This window comes from Syngnathus leptorhynchus, chromosome 5, assembly GCF_054491065.1.
Source record: "Syngnathus leptorhynchus isolate UIUO chromosome 5, UIUO_Slep, whole genome shotgun sequence".
Lineage (NCBI taxonomy): Eukaryota > Metazoa > Chordata > Actinopteri > Syngnathiformes > Syngnathidae > Syngnathus > Syngnathus leptorhynchus.
Window position 1 is genome coordinate 12325644 of NC_141199.1, and position 27727 is coordinate 12353370.

A 27727-nucleotide genomic window follows, 5' to 3' on the forward strand; every position below is an offset into this window, starting at 1 on the left:
GAAGAAAGAGAGAGACATTTTGTGGACGCTGGATGTGCTGACAGGACACAGGCGGTCACGCCCAAACTGTGGCGCCTGACCTTCGCCGACAAATAGTAACACCCTGACACACAAACACAGAACGCACACACGTGTGTGTGTGTGTGTGTGTGTGTGTGTGTGTGTGTGTGTGTGTGTGTGTGTGTGTGTACAACCGCTATCCCTCCCTGTGGCCATTTGTGACTCAGCAGGATCACAACAATGCGCCTGCGTGTCCGTCCACCTCTTGGCCACATACTTAACGTTGCCATGGAAGTTCACAGGGAAGGTGGAAGAGTTGGGAATGGGAAAGTATTTTGAGGGACTCGCTCATACCATTGTCATAGTAGAAGAGGTCACTCAAAGGGCAAAGAAGAATACAATGCATGTCACTTTCAATATACGTATTTGGAAATTAACCACATTTGAATTTCTCGAAACTTTTGAATGCAGAAGTCCAATTGTCAAATGATTTGGAACTTTTTGAACTCTGTTCTACTTTCTAACAAGAAAGCTGAACAGTCAAATACGAGTGGTGAAAATTTCTAATGACGTCCGTCCGCCTTTCTGTGACTCCTCCAGTCTCTCAGTCACAAATATAATTTCCAAAGCACCCGTTTGAATCTTCTAATAACCTTGAAATTGAACTGCTCCTTGCTGCTTTGACATGTACGGAAACCAGGAAATGGTAAAGTTCATGTTCTCAAATCATGTCAGTCAAAAACAAGAAGAACTATGTTTAAACATGTAACTGTAAAACGGCACGTGTGCATCAATGAAATCTTAGGCAAGGACAACGTGTTAACTAGCAGTTGGGGCATGTGAGACATTGCAACTTCTGGCAAGTATGAGGAAACGTGGGCTTGCGCAGCCACGATGAAACGCCCTGGGTCACACGTAGACACACGCATACACGGCCCTGCCAAGATTTAACATTTTTGATCATCACCTCGAGGCCAACGTCAATCGTGCGTCCAAGCTGAAATATGTAAATACATTTGTTGTGTGAAACTTACTAAAGGCCAGTTTTCATGTGCTCGGCATGAATTCACTTTATACGTGGACCAAATTATTGCCACAATTCAGGTATATTAGTGGAAAATTATTAGCTTTTAGCTAATTATGGACTCGTCCGCTAGCGCTTACATCACCGGAGCGATTGTGAATCAATCAAATCAAGATTGATTCATCGTTTTATTTATTACCCGGAAAAACATGTTCCTTCCTTAAGGAGGGCACACAGACAATGTGAGAATCCTTGATGAGAACAGGCACTAAGGATTTTTTTTAAATAAATATCTTTAATTTTTTATAGGGTTTTTCTATAGTAATGCGGGTAGGCTCAATATACAGACAATCCGGAATGGTTGGCAGCTTTGTATTTGATTGACGTATTGCTTTTTATGTGATTAAATAATTAGAAATCATTTATTGTGTTTTTGGATTGAGGAGCACTTTGTTACAGCTGTATCGGTTTTTGAAATGTTGTCTAGGAATATAGTTGAGTTTAGTGCTTGCTTCAAATTCTAACAATGGCAGTTGTTGTATAACTTGTTCTGACATGCTTTTAATGTGCCCCTCCCTTTAACCACAAAGAGTTCCTGGAATCAAGTGTATGTTGTGTGTATGTTTAAATGTTGTGTGTCATACTGTTAATATATTCAATCATTATATGAAGTAGTGTTTCGGGACTCGGCGTGTTTAGACAAGAGGGAGCAAAACACCATCTTTAAACATGTGCGACATCTGCGAGAGCTTTTTTTTTTACACACAAACACAAAGACAACATGATTTGGGGTGTGTTGAAATGACACGGAATATATTTAAGTATCGATTGGTAATATTAGAACAATCACTTAAAACAAAAGAGGTGCATGGCATAAAACATGCTTACAGTGTAACGCCGACTGATAGTTGCAATCAGTGCACAAACACACTTGCGTACATGGCTTGAAGCTGCAGATCTGGTGGAAGGAATACAGTGCAAGCCAAATGGCACAAGGTTCATATACTCAAGGTTTCTTAACTCAAGTTAAAAAAAAAAAAAAAAGTCTGACTAGAAAGCACAACTATAGACTTTTTTTTTTTTCTTTTTGTAACACAAATGAAATACGAAATGCATAAATGCATGAGCCACCAACATCATACAACGTGCTCACTTTTACGTTCTTTGGGAACACCACAGTGTGCTGGCTGACCTTTTGGAGCTTGGCACAAGTGCTAATGTGAGGACCGAGGGGGCGGACAGTGCCGCCATCTTTGGGACAGGCTGGTCAAATCACATGCTTGTTGATCACACAAGAGGTTTTGAAAAGATGATCCTGTTTTTGTCCTGTTCCTCTTTTAAAGAGGTTAAACAAAGGATAGAACACATCAAGTTTCCCCTTGTCCATTGACCACCTTCTCAACGACACGCAAGGGTTGGCACAGCGGGTCCAAAGTCCTACCGTCCTGGCCTGCTTGTGTACCCACCGCGGCCCCCGCTGGGACTCGGGGTGCGTGTAATTTCTCATCGACTTGGGGCAGTCTGTGGCCATCAGGAGATGTTGGTATGCCCAGGCCGGCCAGCAGCTCCTGGAGACGCGTGGCTGTGCTCGCCAGCTGCTCCTTCTCCAGCTCCAGAGAGGAAACCTGCTCCTTTAGCTTGCTCTCCGACTGCACCAACGAAGCCAATCGACTCTCTAGGCTGCACACCCGAGCGTACGACACCTGAACAGTTGATGACTGTGTTAAGAAAATGGATGAATGAAAGTTCTATTGATGAGTGTACTGATTGGACCTGCAGCTCTTCCAGAAGATCAAGGTTCTGCTGTCTCAGGCTCTGATTGGTCCTTTCCATCTGCGCAGTACGCTGCTGTTGATTTAGGGTCGGGGGAGTGTCCAGGAGTTCATCCTGCAAGACGTGGTACTCCACCTCGTACGCCTGGAGCTGCTTGGATACATCCATCTCACAAACCTGCAAATCAGGCATAAAAATGATGAAATAGATGTTGGCTACTTTATCTTTTCCAGCTCGGGACCAATTATATCTCGGAAAAGGGTTCATTCATAAAACTTATAGGGTACATTTTTACAACTGTAGATTTTACTTACAGGGACAAATATGGGCCCAACTGTATAAATGTATTTTGTTGGACTGTGTTGTTGTTTGTAAAGCTTTTTTTTTTTTTCAAATACCATGTCACTCCACTTTCTGTAGGGTGTATGAGCGAAACGTGAGTCACACCTCAGGCTGCCTATAGTCAACATGACGTCATAGGGGGGAAATTACTCGCAAGCTACTACATGACACACTTGCTACTACTTGCGACTTCATTCAAATTATATAGTCAATGCATACTTCCCGAGCTACCTGATAACATGTTTGACTCATACAAAGGTACAAATTACCACCACGCTAAGTATTAGTCCAAAAATAATGACAAAAGGAGGGAAAAATCATGGCTCAAGAGGGACATGATGAATCATTCAACTTTTTTGGAATGTACTGTTGATGGTTTTTAATGCCACTGCAGGAGACTAAATGAACTCCACCCATCAGCAACTCACATCACAAGACACAAAGGGCAGCTTTTTGCCTTTCGTCATGATCTAATGTTGTTGCTGGCAAGGTGTGAAATCACACCCGGGAAGCGAACCACACGGAGTGGAAGGATTTCTTTCGTAAATTTAACCCAAAAGAAAAATGCGCACTCATTTACATGTCCTGATAGAAAGTCAATCTCATGAATTCCACACCAGTAGATGAAAAGACAAATTTATACCTTTGTCCTTTTCTCACTGGGACTTCTTCAGCTGACCGTTTTGAACTCAGATGGTCAGTCAAAAGTGGATAAGCTTTAGTTAGTAGTAGGAAAATTCAGATTTTGTTCCAACAAGTCTGTGACTAAATTGTCATTGACAAAGATTTTGTGTTTAACACATTAATATTATTTATGACCAATGTTCTGAACATCTGATTGTTTTTTTTATTTTAGTTAATACCATTGTCTGATCTGTTATCTCCATGTTCTGATTTGTATGACAAATAAAAACAAATGATATTAAAAGAGAAGACAATCAAACTGTAACAAGAGTTCGGGAGTGTTTTGATTAACATGTAAGATTAAAATAACGATCTCTTTTGCACAGCCGTTAAAACCATAGACGTACCAATTATAGAATGTTTTTTTTCCCCCTTAAGATGAATTTCTCACTAGTGTCAACACATCTGGGTGAACTTTTTGGCCCTGCCTAGAGTGACTTCCTGGCTGCAGGCGTTAAAGGGCAGTGTTGCCACACCCAGACCGGCTAGCTGTAAAGTAAGGCGTGTTTAATCACCTCCGCCAAGAAATTATGCAAAAAGATGGACAAGAGAGAGACAGAGAGAGAGAGAGAGAAGCGCTTTGTCCATATTTATGACCGACCACCCTTGGCTCCTTTAAATTGGACCTATAAAACAGACAACTGCAAGTGAAATAAAAAGCAGCCTGTCCATGGATGAGTGGAAGCGGCTTTGAGGCCACAACAAGTTCAAACAGGCCTGGAGTGAGATGGAGCGCAGCTCTCACAGCTGAGCGACCACACCAAGTGCTCACACTTGAAAGTTGAGCCACTGCTGTCAACGCGGCCGTTGCTTTTCACATAAACATTCATACTTCATGGAGAGAGAGGCACCTGTCACTACGGCAACCGAGAATTAGAGGGCAAGTTTGCCGCAGCGTCCCCCCACACAAGGAGACAAATGTTTCTTGAGACAAAAATATTTGAACCTTGTCGCTGGCTGCTGCAGACACTCCATTGTTGACAAATTCATCAACAAATAAATAATTGCTCAATGACACGAGTAAAGAAATGACAAAAGAGTTAGGAGGTTGCTTTCATCGCTCTGACCTGATTGATGGTTTTTTCCATCTGCACTAGGCCCAGGTTGGGTAGTGTGGTCTTGATGAAGTCCACAATGGACTCCAGGCTGTCATGTTGCAAGATCAGAGGCTTGTGGCTCCCCAGGAGACTTAGGGCCACCTTGAAGATGACCTCTGGCCCCTGGAGGAACAACATGTCTGACGAAAAAGGAAAGAAAATGAACAAACGTGACCCGTCGAATAGAATAATTGCACAACGTGGGCTGATTAATTTCGTCAATGCATTCATTAGGGTTAACACCTTGTTTGCGCAAAGATGAAAACATGATACGGTTCACTAAATGTGTGAATGCATGCTTTTAATACACGAGGGTGTGGTGAAGGTTACATGAGAACATACAAGCATTTAAAAAGAATGGGAGTGGAGGCATCGAGCCCAATGTACTAAACCAGCGCACAAACACAGTCACGCTGCGATGAGCCCAAGGAGACACCGAGTCTCGCTCAGTAACTGAGCACCATGTAAGAAACTGGGCGTGAAAAATATGGAGATTAATTAACAAGGGGAAAGTACAGACATGACACAAGAGTGTGGGTGTGACCAAAGTTGTTTACATGCATCAACAAATGTCACATAAGAAGGTGTAAATGTTCAACAGTGAAAATATTGGATTGTTTGATAACAGTACAGGAGATACTTCATTCAGTGTTTTGCATTGATCTCATATCTAAAATTAAATGTCTTGTCAGAATACTGTGGTGTACCCTTATTAAGAAAAATAAATAAATCAATATTTAAATTTTCCAAACATCCTTTTTCTGTAGTATATTGGCCTCATTAAGGTCCATTAGAAAATATGCATAAGTCATACCAAAGACTCTGGCCACAAAGCCGAGGGGGAAGTGGGACGCAAAGGCGGTGAGGAACCACGGCGTTGCGTACAGGCTAGGCCCGATCTCCTGTTCCTCCAAGTGGCTGTAGAGATCCCGGTGATAGTCATGGAGCAGACGTGACAACTGGTACATCTGAATCTTGTAGGACGCACACATGAAATTCAGTGTTCCTCATTCTTGCTGGCGGTGACAGTAAAGCCAAACATTTTCCTTTTCATTTCCAAGCAACACGAGTAAGCTATTGTGTGGCTTTACTTCATTAAAATTGTTCACCTTTGTTCATAATTGGCTAACATAATCTATTTTAATCTTATAGCAACAGTATCAAAACATTACATTCACAATGATTTCATCACCAAGACAGCTTGATGAGTGTGACTAAATCATTGTAGAGTAGACTGTGACCCGCAGTCACATCTTTTTGCGCAATTTACTCATTGCAAATATTGAAGTAATCCAATAATCTCTTAATTATTGAGAAAAAAAAAAAAGTAGGAATTGGCGGTGCATTTTACCTGCAGGATAATCATATCAGGCCTGTACTGTTTGCGGAGGCCGACATCATACATGAGAAATTTTAGCATGTTGAAGGCGTCTTCTTCTCCCATGTGTAAGAGCAAAACTCCAGCAATGAAGGACAAGCCCTGGCAGTAGCCCACCTAGAGGAACGATGATGTATAAATGTGATATTTATGCAGATACAAGGGGGGGGGGTGAGTGTACAGAAGCCATTCAATACCTCAGGGTCCAGCAACGAGTAGGCCTTGAGGATATTATACAGAGAAAGTTGTCCTGCCCCTAGCTGGGCTTGGAAATAGGGGTGAGTGGGAAAAGTACGACCTGAGAGACGAGACAAAAGTCATGTTATGCTTATGCCGCAAGAAATCATTAGCCTGTGTTACACGAGATCAATGGGCTAAATACAATCACCGTTTCACTTTATTCATATCTAACACCAACTCAGACACCAATGCCTTCGAGTGCATGTATCATTTCTGTTGATGCTAGAATTTTCACTTCCAAGGCCTCACGCTTAGAAAGACGTTCCGAAAAACACGCAAGCGAATGTGGCTTTGTATACACCCCCCTTAAAAAAAGCTCCATGTAAAACAGTTGACGTGACTGACATGTCAACTGAAAAAAATGACAACATAATGAGGAGTGAGGATGGCTACAAGTCATCCCTAGGTGGATGTGTTGATAATTGGCAGGTGTGGGCTGAGGACTTCTCCACTTACAGTGAGAGACGGCAAAACTTCAACAAAGACAATGGCAACCGTGTGAGCGCGTATGTGTGGAATGTGCTGCGGGGGCGTTTTTTGTTTGTTTTGTTTTTGCTTGTGTCTATACCTCGACTGCCTCCCCTGCCTGAAGGAAAAGTGTGTGTATCTGATGGGTGAGAGACAGGCCTGCACTCTACAGTCATAATTTGTACATCTTTCTCATGTCACCTTGCTTCCTTTAAGTCTGTGTTTTGAATGTTTTCCACTGTTATTTAACATGATCATAACAACCTTGTCATCTTCTATTCGCCAACAAGAATCTTCAACAGAGGTAAAAGTGGTGTTAAATGTCATTTATTTGACAGTATTTTCCACGCGTAACACTACACTAACTATGAAATGCATTTTTCTTGTTGGTTGCATGAAACTCATTTATTGGATCATTATTTCCAATGGGAAATATGGCTTTGGTTTTTGTCAGACTGGGTGGAACAGTCTAATTGTGAAAAGGGAGGTTCCATTGCATAGTGTGTTACCCAGATCAATGAGGATGGCGTGTTGTTGCGAGGTGAGCTGTTTGAGCAGTTCTTTGTACGGCGCGTCATTGGTCGGTGGTCGAGATGGAACCGTCTGCTTCAGCAGGTACTGTTCAGAAAGGAACTTCCAGATCTCTCCTCGATGCTGTCTCGGCACCCCTGTAGCCAACAGGACAAGAGTTGGAGAGGAAGTTTGATTGAAAGCTGCTTGAGTGCAGACCACATCCATCACCTACCCGCAAATATCGGTCTGATCTTGGTTCGTTTTCTTGAGTTGGAGCTCTTAGAAATATTACAAATTGAAAGGATGTTGTGTTTTCCCCACGGGAAGGGATAATTATTCCTATTTCAAACATATTCAGCATATCCAGACTTTCTATTTATTCTCTACAATGCATAAGGACAGCATGTTGTATCGTGCAGAACAACCAGGATCTAGTTAGGTATTAATACTAGTAGCAGACGAAACTCCCCTTTCTTCACATAAAACATTCCCGCTAGACAAATGAAAAACAAGTAGTTCAAAGAGAACCACGAACGGGATCAAATCAAATTCCTTTGCAGCTCTAGGGGAAAGGGCCAAAGCTGATAAGGAAAGCGGTTGTATCGGTACACAGTTCTAGTCAGGAGCATTATACATCAAGCTTTGGTCAATATTTGCAGATAGCAGCAAAGCCAGTACTGATATACAAAGGCAAACACACCTTGCGCCACTGACAAATGTATGGTTTCGTGGTCAAACTTGACCTTTGCCCTTCCAGGAGTTCCCAGCATCTTCTCCCAGACCAATGTGACCTCTTTTAGACAGGGGGTGATTTCCTCATAGTCCAGCTTGAGACGCTTGTTCTGCAAATCACTTTCAGAAGCTGGAACATACACAAACAAGATTTTTTTTTTTTTTTTTTTATAAAACTTTCATTTTTGCTCTGTGTATTATGTTCAATGACCATAAAAGAACCATTCCTTTCAAGTAATGTTTATAAATGTGCGAGCACTTCTCTGCCACATGTGGTGAGACCATCATTTGTCTCATGCTTGTCATTTACATGGAGTTGATCAAGTAGATGATTATGGACTGTGTAATGCTGCTCCACTCGTCTTCGATGACGGACGTCACATGACCAAAGCCACAAAATGGATGAGCAGTGATGAGTCGACAGCAAGTGGGTGCGGAAAAATGGCTACCTCCAGCGATGGCTAAAAACGGGTGGACGTTTCTGCTTTATTCCACAAATGCAACCTTAATCAAAATGCAGTGTTAAAACTACTGGGGGTGCATCGAATATATTATTGTAAGGGGAAAAAAATGACTTCATTTCCTCTTTAATGCTTCGTGTCGTTCATTCATCACACAGAGTCACGGAAAACACACATATAAATGGACAACTTGTAAATTTCCGTTAACAGCCTTCAAAGAAGGTGAGTGCACGCCCAGAGGGCCTAATCTGTTCCTGTTTTTGACAACGCCCTTCCTCCCGCTGCCTCCCCAATCTCTTAACTCACAGCCCCATTCTTCTCTTGTCGTCGTCATGTCGAAACTCAACTGGCTTCTCCTGCTCAACCTATTTGTCTTGTCTGTCAACTGCGTTCCCCTCTCTTTTCCTCGGAATCTGTGGTCTTCTCTATGTGACCAGCTGCAACTTGGCAGATGTACTACAAATGACATCATCACGACACAACAGAAGACTAAGAGACCGCAGCCTGATCCAGAATGCTTTCCTAACCCACTCCCCTATTATTATTAGCAATTATTAAGCAAGCAAAGAAATTACAAGAGCTCCCCCGGACCAAATGAATTGGCAAAAAGTGATGTGATGTCATTGTGATAACACCCACAGCTATAATCAGTTGAAATGTGTTTTTGGACAGAGCAGAAAGCTGTCGCACACAGGTTAAGAATAGATACTTTGAGGCTTATCAGGAGATTGGAGTCAAGTCCGTAAGGAAACACTCGGCGGCTGTGACCCAGCACAACCCTATCGCCTCGTATACCAGAGCTGCCTTTCTCTGGAAAACTCCTCCCATGATAACACGCAAAAAGCAATGGTGATACGACACACGTGCGACATTTCCCAATTAATTAGGTTAGTCCTTAAATAAGTACTGAAAGGTTTTGAAAGCTAACGATCGGATTTGGTTCAATTCAATGGGATTACGATTCACTACTTTTTGTCATGTTCATTAATATACAATATGTAAGAGCTCTTTGTAGCACAAACCATCCAAATTGATTAAATTCAAAGAAACAACAAACCATTTATATTCTATATTATTCTATGTCCATTATTATTTCTTTGTGGAAATACAAACAAAACAGAGGTCAACTACCTTTCCTCAACCTTTACTTTTCAACTTTAGATTCTTGACTGTATTTTAGAGCTTCTGATGTACTGCGTCTGTCCTTGAAATGAAATTTTTATTCCACCAACTAATATGTTGTGGAAAAATGGTTACAAGACAGCAATGAGGAGCCAAGTTCCACGCAGACACACAAGTGCCATAGAGGCATGTCCCAAGCTCACAGAGAGGGGAAAGAAAAAAGAAAAAAAAGTTGTGTTTTGACGCGTGTCTGACATCAATAAAGAAAGGGCTAAACAACAGTTTGGTCAAAGATCATCTTTGATTTTCTTACATCACTCTTGACCCACATATAATAGCAACACCTTGCTGAGTAGGCATATAAATCAGTCGGGGGAGTGGCACATACTTAGCAGTGTGTTGGTACAAGCCAACTAGGTCAGGAAATGGGTGGAATATTTAACACACCCTTGGATGTCAAGTGCCAAACAAGTATATAGTAATAGAATTGATCTATATGTCTGTAATATGCTGAATTTAAATGGCTAAGGAAAAAAAAAAGCTGTGCACTTGATCACCAATATGCATGTGTAAGCATAACTCAAAATGCAGACTGCCAAAAATGAGGATTAGACTTGTGTTACATTATTATTAAGGCATCATAATAAAGACTGTCATATAAACTTGGGTGCACAGTTTCCTGCAACTTCTCATCCGTTCAACTCACCCTGTAGTTTCTGGTTCTCCAGTTCCATCCTTTGCAGGAGGATTTGTTGCAAGATGGCTGTCCTCCATAGTTCCCTCAGCTCCTCTTTGCTCCTTCTGGGTCGCTCTTGGGGCAGAGCCCTCATGGGCAAGTCCACACTTCCTGCACCCACAGCTTGGCCCCCACACGCCCGACTACCATCGAGACCGTCTCCACGCTCTGAAAGGCACAAGAAGAGATTTGGAAACATTTAAATACTGTTAGGTGTTTTTTTTTGCTTGTGAAAATTTTAATCGTGATGTGTAATAGTAATTCCTTTTACATCAATTCCAAAGAAAATTCTTTTGAAATTAGAATAACAAATGGTGCTCCATTGTCCATACATAAACAATCTTGACTACTCCAAGCAACAAAAACTGAACATGAAAACAAAGATCAACAAATGAAGTCATGATACAAATATCAAATATATTTTTATTTGAAGCCAAAGTCCAATAAGTATTCCTTCCATATTCTCAACACAGATGCCAGACCTTTTCCTCTCTCAACCCGTTTGGACAGACACTCAAAAAAAAAAAAAAAAAGAAAAAGCTAAACATAGATGTGTATATTTTGACACACATGGGCGCAACACTAAGAATATAAAAAAAAAAATTGTTGTGAGACTCCACCCTAAAGTACAGGGTGGATCCCAAACCTCAAAATACCCTGTGTTGTCTGAAAGAAGGACGTCCAGTGACAACTAGCCAAATGGCACTTCACCTACATACACTACCGTACATCAACACAACACGCATGATCAAAATACTGTGCTTCCTGTCACAGGGCGACCTTGATGTCAACCTTCTGTCTGTCTGTCTGTCGGGGTGGCTTTCAAAGATGTGCTTGAAACATTCAGCACATTTCGTAAAGAAACAAAACACTCTTAACTATCTCATACAGCAATGCGTTTGTCAGACACACACATGCTTAAACGACATTGATCCCCAAGACTTATTTGAATCAAATACTGTAATTTACATATAAGCATCAGGTATACTAAATTGGCATAAAAAAAATCAGGGTCCAACATTAAGAGTGGCCCGATGAACCTAAAAGTAATAGCATAAATAGATCATGGGCATAACCCTGAATAAAGACAGCAACTTTATTTGTCTTTACATCCAGACGTAAACGCACTCGCTGACACACAAAGTGGGTCAACAAGGTTGGCGCTGTCCTTTGGCGCTGTCTATGTGGACAGTCAACACAACCTTGAGACACCGCCGCCCTCGCTAACACACAAATACAGTGACACACCCATGAGCTCATGCATCGTATGTATGCACATGCATAAATAAATACACACCCAATTCAAGCACTTGATACAAAGTCCACCACAATGAAGGCTTTAGGCTTTTCCACTTTCCGTCACACATTGCAAATTAATGCAAGTCAATACCAACACAGGTTAATAATAATTTAAAAAAGTAATCTATTTTGAAAGTCCATAGGTGTAGTTTTCAGGACAATAAAAATGGATAAATGTTCTTTTTTTGCATCTATTATATAGACAAAAAATGTCTGATTAAATTGACTTTTGTTTGGTGTCTGTGGAACATTTTTTCGTCCTTTCGTTTGGTGTCTGTGGAACATTTATTGTCAAAGGTTCATTTTTAACAGTTCGGTTTTCAAACTAAGTGTGACTTACGGGACAAGCTCAGGTGTCAACAAAGCAACGCAGACAGCACACGCGGCATTATTATCACAACACAGGATCTGAAGACGTGCAAGCACAAGCATGATTCCCACAAATGAACGAGAATGACGGTTTGTTGCGATTAGAGTAACTCAAGTTATCCGTAAAGTTTCATTCTTAACTTATTTTAGTCTTTATTAAGTAACCTATTGTAATACAATAGGAAACAATAGTGTACAAAATGTTAATATGCAGATGACCTAGGTTGGCTGTGATAAATGAACTGCACTTATTTGATCTCCGCCACATGGTGCCCAAAGGGCTTTACAATGCCTCACATTCACCCATTCATGCAATGCATGACCATGCAAGGTGGTGCCAGGTCCACACTGGGAGCAAATAGGGGATCAGTGTCTTGCTCAAGGACACTTCAACGTTTGAGGATCCATCCCACAACGTTAGAGTTGAGAAGCTAACACTCTACCACTAAGCCACGCCGGCCCTAATAATAAAAAAAATGAAGCTATTTCTAAACTAGGATGATAAGCGCGATATAAAGTCCCATTCCTACTAACCTACTTGAACCCTGCTGCCTTCTTCTCCTTTTACCACGTGTCAACATCATTTCAAATGAAAGAGTGACACAACATGGAAAGACTCTATTACTGCATCAGATGAAGTGAGTTTTTTTTTCTCAAATCTTACATTGTTTTGTGTAGGTTCAATTCTTCAAACAATTGCCAAAGATAGTTTAAGGCAAAACTTCATTTGGTTCATCAGGACTCTTACCATTGACATCTGTGTTTTTCTGAGGGGTTGCGACTCGCAGGAAGATCTGCTGCCTCCACGAGTGTCGATGACTACGCAGAGGGCTTTCCCCGACTTCACATTGAGCACTTGATAAATAGAGTGCCGCTACATCTCTAAAAACGAGACACAATGATTGATCTGCTGTGAAAATACACATAGACTATATGTAGAGGAGGCTATGAAGCATGATGAGTCTTCACACAGACATTGGTCATGATTATTGGAAATACACGTGTACCTGCTCTTTGTTTCGGGGCAGTCGTATTCTTCGACAGGGGCCAGGAATTGAAATTTCAGAAAATTAGGAACAGAGGATGAAGAGTGGAGTCGAGCGCGCAGTCCACCCAACGGACTGATGTGAATGGAAGCGAATGAAAAGAGAGACAGAGGTCCCGTTCACACACAGAAACATTGTATGTTATAGTCACTGTCGGGCGGAAACCTTGATGTCCAAATAAAATGTAGCCAATCCATTCTTTTTTTTTTTTTTAACAAATCAACACTATTGGTCGGTTCATTGATACAAACTATCAATTCAACTAAAGTCTTGAAAATTGATTTAGAGCAAATCTATTGACCACACAGTCAATTTCACATTGTACTCGCAAGGCTGCCCTCTTTTGGCTGTTTTGTGAGGATAATCTTTTTAAATGCTAGCCAATCTATTCCTGCAATTCTCTGTGTGAACTGGGCCTCACATGAATAAATGGAAAACAAGTAAAGAAGAAAGCATGGCAAATGAACACAGAAATTTACACTGTATGCAACAGTGCGAGCAAACCAGTGCACCAATCTCACCGTCTTTTACTGAGCCTTGCTCCGGTTGAAGGGGAGGAAGGAGGGAGCAGAGGAGAAGAAGATGAGGAGCAGTTAGGAACAGGAGGAAGGGCGGTGTCGGATGGAACACGTCTGAGAAGTCGTGCAAATGCGGAGAGTCCAGGAAGAAAAAAAAACGAAGTCGTCAAAGACAGTGTACAGCAACATGAGAACATTGAGTAAAGGGACAGAAGAAAGTCCACGGAAAGAATGTCATGTGTTTTCCACATTTTTAAACATTAAAATTGAGTATTTTTTATCTTTTGTTGAGCTTACCAAAACTGCCTTGGAAACTTCCTGACTGTTATTTTGAAAGTGATTGCAGTACTAAGGAATTGCCACCTATTGATTTATTGTTGAAATGCACTTGGAATAACTGCTTGGAAATTTTTTGACTCGCTAAAAAAAATTCAAACAACAGAGAGAAATTGCATTGTGATGATACATACTGCCAGAATAACAGAAGGGTGTGCATTTCAAACACTGAAAAATAAACCACATGATCAAGTTTCAATGTCCTTGTGTCAATGTGAAAGGGGATAGGAAAAGCTGTCTTTAATGATTTTCCAGCAAAATCAAAGTTTCACGGGACTGAATGCTGAAGCCCGTACCACATATTTTGCATCCAACAAATGCACGAATCAACATTCCAGACCCGCCAAAAATGATTGTGTGTTTCTTACTTGCTCTGGTGTGGCGTGTCAGTGCTGACAGAGTAGTGTCGTAACAGCTTGTGTTTGGAAGCGGCGTCCTGCTGTGGCGAACGGTTTGAAGTGCGTGCCGGTGAAGCCTCTGCTGAGGAGGGAGTCGGTGGGTGGCTGAAGGTGCTGGCCCGTCTACGGAAACCCTGTTGCTGACCGTCTCCTTGTAGAGAAGAGGAGGAAGTCGGGGAAGAAAAGGGGTCAAGCTGCTTCAGGTCTCCTGTTGAGTTGTGGCACCTGAGGAGTGGGGAAAAGTAAAGTGCTTGAAGTTTACAATATAATAATCACAAGATTTTGGTATCACATGACCCTTTGGGCATCATACATAAGGTGCACTGGCCTTCTATGTTCATGATTTATTACAAAATCTTTCAATGATTAAATCATATTTCGCATCATACTATATTAATGAAACATTTTAGAAAAAAATAACTCCTATGTAGCCACACTTTTTGCATGTTTTTTTTTAACAGTATGAAGATTAACAAGCAAAAAACGATTTTAAGTGGAGAAAATAGTGAATATAATGAGAAACTGTTTATAAAGCATCACTTTTATTCAGATGGGTTTACCTGAGTGGACTGTTGGGGTTTAATTTGGACAGGGGGTCATCTGAGCAGGACTGGTCTTGGCTATTGCTGGTAGAAATGGAGGATACACTGTGGCTTCTTTCGCTGTTGCCCCTCTGAGCAACGCCCTTGCTGCTTCCCTGCAAAAAACAAATAAACGCAACCGAAGATTGAATGTTGTGATCTACCGTGAATGCATATATGGAATAAAATTACAATACTTCTTCCAAACCAGTCTAATTAAATCCTGTTACCTTCCATATACCCTCTAAGGACTCGGTTAAAGAGCGTTTCGCCCGGCTCTTAAATTGCTCGATTCGCTGTCGACTGCTACTTTGTTGCTGCACCTCAACTGGAGCAGTTGCTACCTCCTCCTCATTCTACATATATGCACACAAACAGAAACAGCAGTGAATATCAGAGGAACAGGTCCAACCAAATATGACAGCCATACATCTCTAGGACTTTAAGACAAACAATTGATTATTCAAAACGAATAATAGTAAATAATAAAATACACATATGACCTGTTTGGTGTCCTTTGGCAGTGTGTGATGATGACTCCTCTGTCTCTCCTCATAAAAATTCCTCAAAGATGCCATTGTAAACTCATTTTCTTCCTGTTCACTCTTAGGACGAGACTTCTACAAGACAGGTTATACATTTTAAGAATTCAGTATGCGTTTAAGCCTTTTTATTGTCCATACTTATTTCTGTGAGTTTGAAGGACTTAAATAGTGGTTTCATTTCCATCACTTTCTTTAATGGCTCAAAACAATTGTGAATAAGTTTAAGATGTGTGGGTACATGTGTGGTACTGCTTTGAAAGAATTCCAGTTTTTCAAGGCCACCAGAAATATGCAGAACATTCTTGCAGTACAGTAAAAGCACCAGCAGGGGGCAGCCAAAGTTTATTTCCACACAGGTTTCTGCTTGGTGACTGCAACAAGTAGTGCAGTGCCTTGACCTACAAATTCGTTTTGTAACTAAGCTGCTACCTAAAATGACTCATACCTCAAATGAACTTTTCTCTTTCAATCCAATATAAATGGCATTAATTTATTCCAGCCAGTATTTAAGTGTATTTAAGTGGAAATTCTCGCACCCACACACAAGCACATTCGCAGTCACACATCATTTGAAAGAAGTTGACTTTGCAGCCAAGTCTTAATTACCATGGTACTCTCAAAGACTGCAGCTTGATCCTGGTTGTCAAGAGTAGCCAGGTGTCTCTGAAGCTCTAGTTTGGTTTTGCATGCATTTAGACCTAAGGAGACATCCAAAATAAAGACTCCTTTAGTTATTTGTGCTTAATCACAACCCGAATATCATGTAAAACGTGAGATTTACTGTCCAAAATGAAGTGCAAATTTGTTTTTTTCTTACCTTCTATTCTCTCACAGAGTTTGTGAAGCTGCAGCATGGGGCAGCTGTCGCACTGTTGGCTGTGGCTTTTTGCATTCTGCTGCACAGCTGCTACGGAGAACGCCTGCTTCAAGGTCAGCATGATCTCGTCCACCTACAAGAACAAAACACAAGTTGCTTTTCAAGACGTACAGAGTAATTATGTAGATTTATCATTTATTTGATATCTCTCTCAAAGACACCTCAACATTAGTTTGGGTGCGGACTCACAACTAGTATAATTTTTATTTATTTTTTTACCTCCTGCTCCAAAGCCTAAGACCTTTTAGATGAGTCACATTTAATCACACACAATAAAATGTGTCATTCACATGATCTACAAATATCAATTAAATTTGATGGGGTCTACTTGTACTTTGCATGGAAATAGCCTCTTAGTCACCAAAAAATAGTCTGGCTGGAATACTCTGACTGGCGTAAAGATTTTCCAGAACTCTATTCTCAGTGTTGTTTTTCTGTCCATTGTTGTGTCCACCCGCCGACCGTGGTCTCAATCACATGGCCGCGGGGATTTTAATTTACCCAACATTCCATTCAGTTGACACAAGAGAAAATGCACATTTAGCACTTTTGAGTGCCTTGAAAAATATTTTCTCACCAGAGATTCATTGGTACACTGAAAGATATAGCAAACAAAATGGCAGCTTCCTCTTTCCACTGTCTCCCTGCAAATAAAGCCAAAGTGGTCCACGTGATGAATACCCTGGAAAGACATCATTAGGAGTGTAAGTGACACCAAACAGGTCTCAATATTACATCGTGAAGAAAAACAAAAGGTACGTACTTGTGAGCAGAAAGAGATTTCACGGAAACTCTTTTCGATGGCAACCTTCTTAGTGTCTGGACTGACCAAAAAGATCTGTGACCTGCCCACCTACAACAGGAAGACCATATTTTTTTTATTGTCATGTATACTGCATCAATAAATAAAAATACACTTAATATGCAGTCATAAATCACATCGCCCATAGCCAGATTTCAATGGGGGAATTAAACAATTTGCTCACGTGTCATATTCTCACGTAGCAAATGACACAGTAAGAAGAGTTCTGGATGCACTGATAGCACAGACAGGGAATCTTGCTGAAAAGGCAGAACCGGGCCATTGCATTAGGATTGATTAATAAGAACAGGACAAATACGGTGTAATCTTTGACATTTTTTTTAACATGGCAAATGACCGTTTCATTTCTTCTCTGCTCAGATAGTTCCGCTCCAGAGAATGTCCCCCCATTCAAAACATAATTGCGACATGACGAGTTACTATCGCCGCTGAGCCTCAAGAGGGCATTTGGTGGTTTTGGAATGAGCTAGTGATCTCATGTCTGGTGAGTCCTTCGAATGAGAGGTTATTCTTGTCTGGGGTTCCCCTTCACTGCTCTTCCCTAGCTCGATCCAAACAGAAGGCTTGATTTAACGAGTCTTTGCAGGAAAGGGAACAAACGTGAGGTGATGATATCACCACAAATGAGGTCAGCGTCTGCGTCGTGAAGCACAAGACGAAAAGAATGCTTTGTTGGTATCTGCTGAGATGGATGGCAATGAGTTTGCCTCGTTTCCTGTGTCACTGGTCACCATATCCTGTATGATAGATAAACAGGAAAACTGGTGCTGGCGAGGGGGGATGAGAGAGGTCAAATAAAGGTCAATGAGGACTGTGATTCTTGGCTCGGGTTCAGCAGCATTCAGCTTTAGTGGAGCTGAGTCATGACAGTATCTATCTTTTGTTCTTTCCCACTGTTGTTCACTGTCTAACTTATGTATGCCCAGCTTCACACACTACCCCCCCCCCCCCCATTTCATCTGTGACTTCTGGAGAGCTCATCGTGGAGATTTGTGTGGATATTACCCTACCGTAAAAAGCATGGTCCTGTTCTCCTGCAGGCTGGTGGGCTGCACCCCAGGCGAGAGAGCGAGTGAATCTGTAGTGTTGGCGTGAGAAATTTCTGGTGAAAGTCCGTTCTCGTCCAGGGCCTGCAGAGATGGGAAGCTGGGGTCCCGTTTGAACAGCAGTGGGCGTTTTCCATTGGTAGGGCTCCCAGTAGCACCGTTACCCAAAGTAGGACTGCCAAGTCCGTTAGACTGGAAAGCTAATGCCCTCTTCAGTCCACCGACTAATCCTCCGGTATTTACCGCTCTTTTGGGGGTCCCTGAGCCCTGCGCTAACTGGCTGAACTTCTCAATGCATTCGTCAATCAGTGCAGGGGGGGCCTTCTTGTGAGCAACAGTCACTCGGCCGCAAAAGAGCACCTCGAACCTTTTGGCAAAGGTTGTCGGGGACAGGGCAGGGAAGTTCGCCGCAGAGCCTGCCACGGGAAGAGAAGAAAAGGTGATGTGCGTTTCCGATGGCTTAGTGTCTTTGGGGTCTGTCGAAGTCTTGTTCGGGATGGTGAGGGTGTCATCGTTGCGTGCAGAGCTTTTGCCAGCTTGCCTGAGGGTACTGATGATCTCAGGGACCTGAAACACACACACACACACACACGTAAGTGGTGAGCTAAAGTGTCCAAATTTCAGATGGCGGATAAAATATGATTCAATTGAGTACATCAGTTAATTTAGCATCACTCATGTCAGGTAACTTCATTCTCTTGGTCACCAGCATTCTGATCTGCACGTGGGAAATAATGCACTTGCTTGCAGGATAGTACTAAAGTCAAAAAGTTATTGTCGTGAAATTCATGATTGAGTCCTTTTATTGTTAACAATTTCTACCAGCCGATGTTGATGTCAAAGCGCTTAATTGCTAAGTCAAACTTGGCAGCTCTGTTCAAACATTTTTCTAGGATTATTCTGAAAAAGATTTGTTGGGTTTTTCATTATAAAAGCAACCGGCCATCCAATGTGATTATTAAAAATGCTCATATTCACAAATAACAGAAACCTACTGTGTCCTGAAGGTCATATTCTAGTGTAGTCTAAATGAACACACATATTCAAATGTGTTATATAGGTCACAACAGCTTTAATGATAACGTCAACACAAGTCACACGGAAACCTTTGGCCGTCACATGTCTGTGCAAGCCGACCTTGTAATACTGCACCACCAGAGGAAGGGAGACAGTGGAGGAAGTTCATTTGATTGAGTCACATGAGTGATGTCATCTACTATGTCAAGTACCCGAGCAGCAACTATGACTGTTGACTTCTCTCTCGTAAGGTCCTGCTGTGTCTTGTCTGGGCAAGGAAGTTTATGTAGCTGGATTGGAAAACAATAGCCATCCCGATATAGCTGGAAAAGCACACTTTTGTTTTCATATTAAGCAAGTCAGCCGAATGCCGACAGTTTGGACCTAAAAAGGAATGTGGGCGTTTTTCAGTTTGGGGTGTTTAAAAATTCTATGTTCACTGGGAACACTTTGTAGATATCTGAAGCCTCAATTGAATTCTTTTTAATATCCTCGATTGACCTCATATTGACCTATTCCGCGCTCTATTTCTGTCAGAAACGCTGTCTTAAACGATACAGAGAGACTATACAGAGAGAGAGTGTGTAAAAACAAATTTTATTCCACAATCTCGACTAATAATGACACAAAGGATGCGATCAGCTACTTCTTATCATGAAAAAGCTTGTGTGTTAAACATTGGACCAACCACGCATTCACTTTTAAGATAAAAGCTGAAAAACTCATAGATAAGCCCAAATGTAATCTGTTTTGTCAGCAGTACCTATGTTTGAAAATCTTGATTTACAACTAGACTATTCCCCAAGCAATGTGAGAATCACTGCACCTGTCCAAACAGACTCCAAAAAATGACGAGTTCTGCTCCAACAAACTAAACTTTGATATCTAAACTATCTTACAGGTTTATATTAGGGAATGTTAATCACAACATTCTTTTATAAATACAGGCTTTTCTCAAGAAACCCAAATAGACTTTAAATAGAGCTTATTATCTACTAGTGTTTGTTGTTGGGGCCGCAAGCATAATATGGATTCTGGTCATAAAATAAATCAAGGTTGTTTTTTTTTTTTCTTTTTTACATGATTGTTCTACACCGACTATAAAATGACAGCCTGGCCTAAATGATCAATCAATAAAATAATCAATAGCTTTGAAAACCATTATTGGGAGACAGTGATTGAAACTACACTTTGAACACTTTAATCTGACAGAAACCAAATCTAATTTCTCAAAGTCATACCAACACGCAAACACACCAGAATGATATTTTCCTACATATATTCAAAACGATACGGCCATCAAGGTGGACATACGAGCCAACAAAGACCCAAAAATCCCCAAAGACTCAGTTTGACGGGAAAATAAGCGAAGGAAAGCGAAGAGAAAAGTTCACTCTCAAACGGCCACCTTGGTTGGAAGCTCAACAAACATGCCCATGAAGGGCGATCTGTGGCAGGAAGTCAACTCCGACACAGTCCATCCACACAGTCATGGGCTCTCAGCGGCACTTAAAAAGCATGCAGTCTCTCACGAAGGCAGCGTTAAATAGAGCTACTGTAGTTGTGACTTACTTGAAAAAATAGGGAAGTTACACAAGGAGCACCATGGCAAAAGAGAAGCTGCAATATTGGCCGTCAAACAACAAAGGGTTCAGTGTTAGTCCGGTCGGTGAGGGGATCGAATAACAACGACTCAGTTTACAGATCTGATTCCTGAGCTTACAAAAATATATTGTGAAAAGTTGCCATAATACTGACATTTACTGGGTGTCCCACAAGTCAGAGCCTTTTTTACTTTCAGGCAACATTCAGACAAATGTGAGGCTAATGTAATGGCTGCTCCGAATTATATATACAGAGGAGCCTCGGTTTTCGAACGCCCCGGTTCTCGAACAAATCGGTATTCGAACAATGCTTTGGATGTCTGACGAAATTCGATTGTCGAACCTCGCGAGAGGAGCCGCATGCCAACTGACTCCGTTTGTTTTTACATTCTTGTTACTCTGAGGATTGTATCAACTCTAATCATGTCTCCAAAGGAAGCAAGTGAGAGCAGTAAAGCCATCCTAAAACACAAAGACGCTCCTAAAGCAATGCGACAGTGAGCGCACGGCCGGCGCGCTGCGGGCGTTTGCGCGATCGGACCAAATTAAGCTCCCTGCGCACTGAGGTCCACTTAAATTTTGGAAAGTACATCAAGACTTCCAAAACATTTTCTAAATTTTAGCGACCGCTCCCTCACAATAATGCGACCAGCGCGGTGCAGTTGCGCGGTCGGCGGTGCGCTGCAGTTGCGCGATCGGACCAAATTAAGATCCCTGCGCACTGAGGTCCACTTAAAATCTGGAAAGTACATCAGCACTTAAAAAATATTTTCTAAATTTCAGCGACTGCTCTATCACAATAATGCGACCAACGTGGTGCAGTTGCGCGGTTCGCTGCAGTTGCGCAATCGGACAAAAATGCGCAAATAAAAAAATGCTTAAATTTGTTTTCCCATTATTTGTAATGGGAAAACATGATTCGGAATTCACTTCATGAACAGCCTTCGGGAACGGAACGTCTTTCTGAATGATACATGAAAATAGAAAAAAAGAAGTTACAATGATTTGAAACCCCCCCCCCAATATATTAATTACTACATATGGAATGTGCAGTGTGAATCATTCATTAAGATTACATGATTTTCTGACAAATAGCAAAAAAAATAAAGCAAAAAATGAAGCAGGTGTGGGAATAAAACCTAGGATTTGAAATTTGCGCACTGGCATTCTGTCTGGCTTAGCAAATCCTTACAAATCGGCAGCCATATTGTCCCACTTGTGTAGCTCACTACAGTCATGTGCCCTTATGAAGCACAGCCAAAGCCAGACCAGCTCAAAGTTCACGAGGCAGATAGCAGGAGAGCGAGAGAAACATGAGATCAGGAAAATGGTTAGCAAGTGGAAACCAAACGTACTGACGTCACTATTCCAAAGGAGGAGTCATTTTAGGGCATAAAAAAGAGAAAGAAAGAAAAAAAATTAGGGAGGCCCGAATAAAGAAGGCATGGAAGTCTAAGATAAGTTCCAATTACCTCTTAATGAACAAATAAGACCGCAAAGGCTCAGTGATAACCACGGTGCTATGACCATTAATGGTAAGTTATAATTAGGCGTGGATTTAAAAACAGGTACTCATTTTTAATACAGTTCCTGGAATATGTCACAAGAAGGAACAATGTAACATATTAATCATATGTTTTTGTGCCTACACATTGTGCTGACATTTTTGGGGGGGATGAGCACAAATGTGTCATCTTTATTGCAAGTTTGCAAACATGGAGTCCTTTGTGGTTTGGGTTCTTGTCCCACACTATATAATCCAAGGAAATTAAAAGACGTCACAAGAAACCATAGGATCGCTGACAGACTGCTTTCCCACCACAAGCAAACCACAGTAAAGTTTGTTTGAACTGGGTCTGTGGACTGGGTCTTCAGCCGAGTTTAGACGAAATCCGCTACATATGGCCCATAAAGTAGAACAGTGAAGCCTTGCGATCATTAACCTCTGCAGATGATGACATGACATGCAAAAAAGGAAATGGAGGGCAAATCCCATGACATCTAAATCGATTTAAGTCTTGTGGATATATAAAACAGAAAAAAAGAGCAATGACAAGGAGGAAATCGAACCAGGGAGCATTAATGATGAGGAGAAACAAGATATTCCCCATCCATAGGTTTATTTAGAATAATAGTTTGATGTTGTCAGCTACGGAGGCTGATATCTGGTTAATGTGTTTTGTGCCTGCCTAATGAAGTGTATTTTTTCAGTTTTCACCATGAATAAATGTAGAATTTGGGGTTATTTAGTTCACAAAATTAGCACAACTTTTGCTTAAACATTATTTTAATATGATTATTCTCATCATGAGCACTGTGCAAATACAAGTGGGACATTATTTTATATTTTTCCCCTTGTGTCAAGTTATTAAAATAGGCACTGGTATTTATTTTGACTTTACTTTTTGTACATTTAACACTATGACTTGAAGTTAAGGAGTTCAATCAATTCGTGTACTTGTTTATAATATATTCTATACGTTTCAAATGTTTACTAGAATTTCTGCATGAGAACTTCTGCCACTTCTGATAACTTAAACATAGGCATGAAAAGTTCCGTTCCAAAACTTTTGCACAGTAATGTCAGCAAAAGTCGAGTGTTTTAACTTAGCTATTGTGCTAATATTCCAAATAAAAACAACTTTCAGCGGCGATTATTTCACGACAAATTGCGACCATCCTGTAGTCACGCCACAAAGTTGTGCAATGTGTATCGATCACTTTGAAACAAAAACGATCACGAAATCTGCATAAATGTCAAACTGCAACAATTTGCCACTCAACGAACACGAGCGGCGTCGGCTACGGTTAGCCCGAACAATCCCCTTCGCCCCGTCCCATAAAGTTGAGCAAAAACTTCCCAGAGCTCCACTTACATCTTTGGCTCCCTGTTTGGAGTTGAACAAGTTGAATCGCTGGAGTCGCGCTTTCATCCCATCCGCCATAAATCTACCACACACAGCGATGATTAAATTATAATGTCAAAATGCACCACTCCTACATGATTTCATTGCAAAGTTGATCTGGCTCCCAAACTCCAAGGAAGCTGAACTGGAGCATCAAGGTGTCAACGCAACATCCGTTTTTCACCTTCCAAAGTAAGAACATCCAGTTGATTTGTACACACGGTCCTTCGCACATGACTCGTCTTGTGTTTTTCTTTTGTACATTAAGATGAGTCTTTTCCGTCTTCAATCCGGGTAACGCAAAATAATAAGAGGGAAAGACCCGCACTCAAATCTCACTCCTCCAATAGACGGTTGCCGTCCGGCGGACCTAATTGAGGCCGTTACACTAAGCAATTAATCTAAAATATTTCCTGTGTGGAACACACCCAAGCAGAGGAAGAAAAAAACCCAGGGATAAACAGTACTTACAACTGAACAACAACTTGTAGTTAGATTATTTCCAACTAGTCCATACAATTTTATTACCTTTTTTTCATGCACTATTTTCGAATTTAGGTGGTTGTTCAGCTTTGAGATGATAGATTTCACCAAGTTATTTTCCCTACATGTGGAGATCCATAAATGTCTGTTTTTGGAACCCTTCTTTTAAATAACGGTTTTGTGATCTTAACCTTGAGTGGCACGAATCTGGGCACAACCAATCCTTCCTGCTTCAAGCATGCTCGAGCTTTCTTCAGCCTTCTCCCAGACTCCCACATTCCACAAACATGCATTTTATCTTCATTGAATTTTCAGTAGGTCTGAATGTGAGGGTGTGAATACAACATTTTTCACCTTTTGCACAAAAGGCATCTGGGACAGGCTCAACAACAGCGTTAATGAGGACAAGCAGCGAAATCGATGGAGGAAACACACTTTCGAATCACACAATAATGAACTTTGCAAGATCTAATATAATCGGCGTCCATTACATTTTATACTGTAGAGACGCACAATCAAAGATATAAGTACTGGCAGATTCATTGACTAATCCCAACTGGTGGGATGATAGATAATAAGAGAATGTAAACCATTTAGGAAAAAAAAAAACAAATTAAAAAAAAAATAACTACAACGAAACAGATCCCTGCAAACAAACATGTAATAGCGACATCTAGTGGCTACCTTAATAGTGATGTCAAAATCTGAAAACAAACAGGACATAAGTATGCATCAAACGGGTTAACTTGTTGCCTTTTTGTGTGTGTGTGTGTGTGTGTGTGTGTGTGTGTGTGTGTGTGTGTGTGTGTGTGTGTGTGTGTGTGTGTGTGTGTGTGTGTGTGTGTGTGTGTGTGTGTGTGTGTGTGTGCTTCTTTCTCTTTTTTGTATGGCAGTCATGGGCATAAAAATAGCAAATGTGACTTAAGCTAGGTACACACATACCAATAAGGCCTAATGAGAGCATTTTCCCTGTCTTCAAATCAGTCAGCAAACGACTGATTATTGCACGACTGTATACGCCAAAGCTCTAATCTATGAACTCAGCTGCAGATTCTTTTTATGTGACATTGTTCCTTGTTGCTGCTGTTTAAATTTGAGGTAAAAGTTCAAACCCCGACAGCTGCGCCCAATGGCCCACATACACCTTCTGTGTGTGTATGTGACCAAAACCAATGTCAGTGTGACAGAGTTGAACGACAGGTGGTCAGACACTCCACCCCCTTCTCCCTCCACACAACCACTACCAAACTCCACAACAAACATCACAAAAGCCGCAGGGCTACAGGAAATAGTCTCCATAGTAACATAGTTGTACATCCTGCTTGGTACAAACTGTTCTTGAGCTTGCACTAAACACAATAATAAATAATAGAGCATGGTGAAATTCATGCAAATGCAAGACAAATATCAAAACAATATGCAGTTTGGATTTAGATGGTACAGCAAGCTAAGGGCAATAGCGTGCTGTAGATAGATGGTATTCTTTTTTTTGGAATGTGACGAGAAAACCGTAATACCGAGAGGACAAAACTATTTTTATACATAAAATGATCGCTGCTTGAGAACAGATACCTGTGGAACACCACACGAGGTACTCTGCAGACATGGGAGTGGTAAATATCAGATCTTTTAGCCGCACTTGGTTTTTTTTGTTTTTTTTTTCAAATATATCGCATTAGTGTTGTCAGCTACGGTAAAGTTAAGCTGAAGCTTTCCAAGGAAAGAAGAACCTTTCCTCTTCTCGAGACAGTGTTTATGTATACACACTGACATGTATTTACAGTGTACCACACAGGTCATGTTTGTGCTGGCTGCTTCTGTTACGTGCCACAGTCGAACCTAATACGGTATCGCTCATAAACTTTATCTTTACTTCTTGTATTTGCCACTCGAGAACATTTCCCACACCTACCTTGGTGCTCTCCTGGCATTTGAACACGTAGCAGGCACAGCTTGGCGCATCTCTGAGCAGGCATCCAAAGCTGTTGGGCTCCTGGCTGTTGTGAATGAGCTTGGTCACCTGGTGGGGTCGACACTCAAACAGCACCGTGTGTGTCAGGGGGTCCCAGAACAGACCATCGTCCCGTACGCAAAAGCAGCGCACCCAGGACGGCGACACGCATAGCGACACTGTCGGACCGGGCTCCTGTGACCGACTAATGTTGGCCACCACCCAGGGTAGCATCGCCATGGTGGTCATACGGTGAACCGGGAGAGAGCCGATTAATGTCAGCTTGTACTGCACCTCCTCCACTGCCTCTTCCGTCATATCGCCACTAGTCGTCTCAGATGAAATTGATGAGCGATGATCAGAAGATAAACGAACTCCACCGGGCATATGTCTTGTGGGCTTTACTTCAAAATAAAGTCCCTCCATGGCTCTTTCTGCAAAGCACAACAAGGGAAAATTACACTTTGCACATAGATAGATGAATCATTTCATGAAATTGAATTTGACATCGCAATGTAGTACAGAGACATTTTCAAATTGCAAAGGCTGTAATTTTGCAAACCAAACAACAACCTGTGGTTACCCTTAAGGGGCCCCAACCTGCTTTGAGTCCCCCCCAAAAATCTTCTCATTTGCGCCCCTGACAGTAGTTGAAAGTGCTGATGGGTGAGCGTGCTGAAATAACCACCTGGTGTTGTTTGCGCTTGAACTGAGACAAGGACACGCACACATGACAAGAATACCACCGGGATCATATTTGGAAACAGATGACCATCGACATTGACATATATGACAAAACATTGAAGAATCTAAAATGACACGGGGAAACAACCGCAGTGCAATTATTTCATCTTATTGGACAGCATCATGAATTTCGTGATGGCCAATGAATTTGCAATACGACCAAATGATGCTTTTTAGGCTTTTGTGGTAGTTATAACTTTACATCGGGTCATTTACGCACGACTTTACGCAACGAACCATCGCCCATAGGTTTTAAACTATATCGAAACATAAACCATGAGGAAATCCGTGATAGTCTCTTTTTCTCATCTGCTTACTTGTTTAGTTTTGACGCGGAAACAAGAAGGACAGATCCAGTCCAGCGCTCCCACGGAATTCGTGACGCCCGCAAACACAATCACACAAAGGAACCAGGCGGAGAGAGTGGGATCGGTGGAGTGTCGTGTCGATTAGTTGGAGTTAAAATTAGAGAGGTTCCTCTCTGCCTTCATGAACTACCAGGCTGAGACACATGACAAGTGCGTGGAGCCTGCGTGCACAATACTCAGGACACGCCCACGGATACCCAAGCCATATGGATACAGTACAACAGAATAGAGTTGGCAATTTTATGA

At 41.5% G+C, this 27727-nt stretch overlaps 1 protein-coding gene across 4 annotated transcripts; it reads right to left on the bottom strand.

The window, feature by feature from the left end:
- Positions 1 to 1789: 1789 nt before the first annotated feature.
- On the bottom strand, positions 1790 to 27605 carry tbc1d1 (TBC1 (tre-2/USP6, BUB2, cdc16) domain family, member 1). Of its 4 annotated transcripts, XM_085911976.1 has the most exons (23): positions 27431 to 27605; positions 26331 to 26803; positions 18373 to 18975; positions 17303 to 17392; positions 17117 to 17221; positions 16480 to 16612; positions 16269 to 16360; positions 15621 to 15737; positions 15348 to 15473; positions 15097 to 15233; positions 14507 to 14761; positions 13806 to 13916; positions 13246 to 13359; positions 12987 to 13120; positions 10541 to 10738; positions 8220 to 8381; positions 7516 to 7674; positions 6496 to 6596; positions 6272 to 6415; positions 5735 to 5894; positions 4891 to 5060; positions 2798 to 2974; positions 1790 to 2727 (listed from the first exon to the last, which is right to left on the bottom strand). In XM_085911976.1, exons 2-23 carry the CDS (start codon positions 26793 to 26795, stop codon positions 2392 to 2394), a joined length of 4089 nt encoding a protein of 1362 aa, XP_085768102.1. In that variant the 5' UTR covers positions 26796 to 26803; positions 27431 to 27605; the 3' UTR covers positions 1790 to 2391. The 4 variants fall into 4 exon arrangements, with proteins under 4 accessions (XP_085768102.1, XP_085768103.1, XP_085768105.1 ...); XM_085911977.1 differs by lacking the exon at positions 13246 to 13359; XM_085911980.1 differs by lacking the exons at positions 26331 to 26803; positions 27431 to 27605 and adding an exon at positions 23906 to 24138 and having other exon boundaries at positions 1791 to 2727.
- Positions 27606 to 27727: the final 122 nt, after the last annotated feature.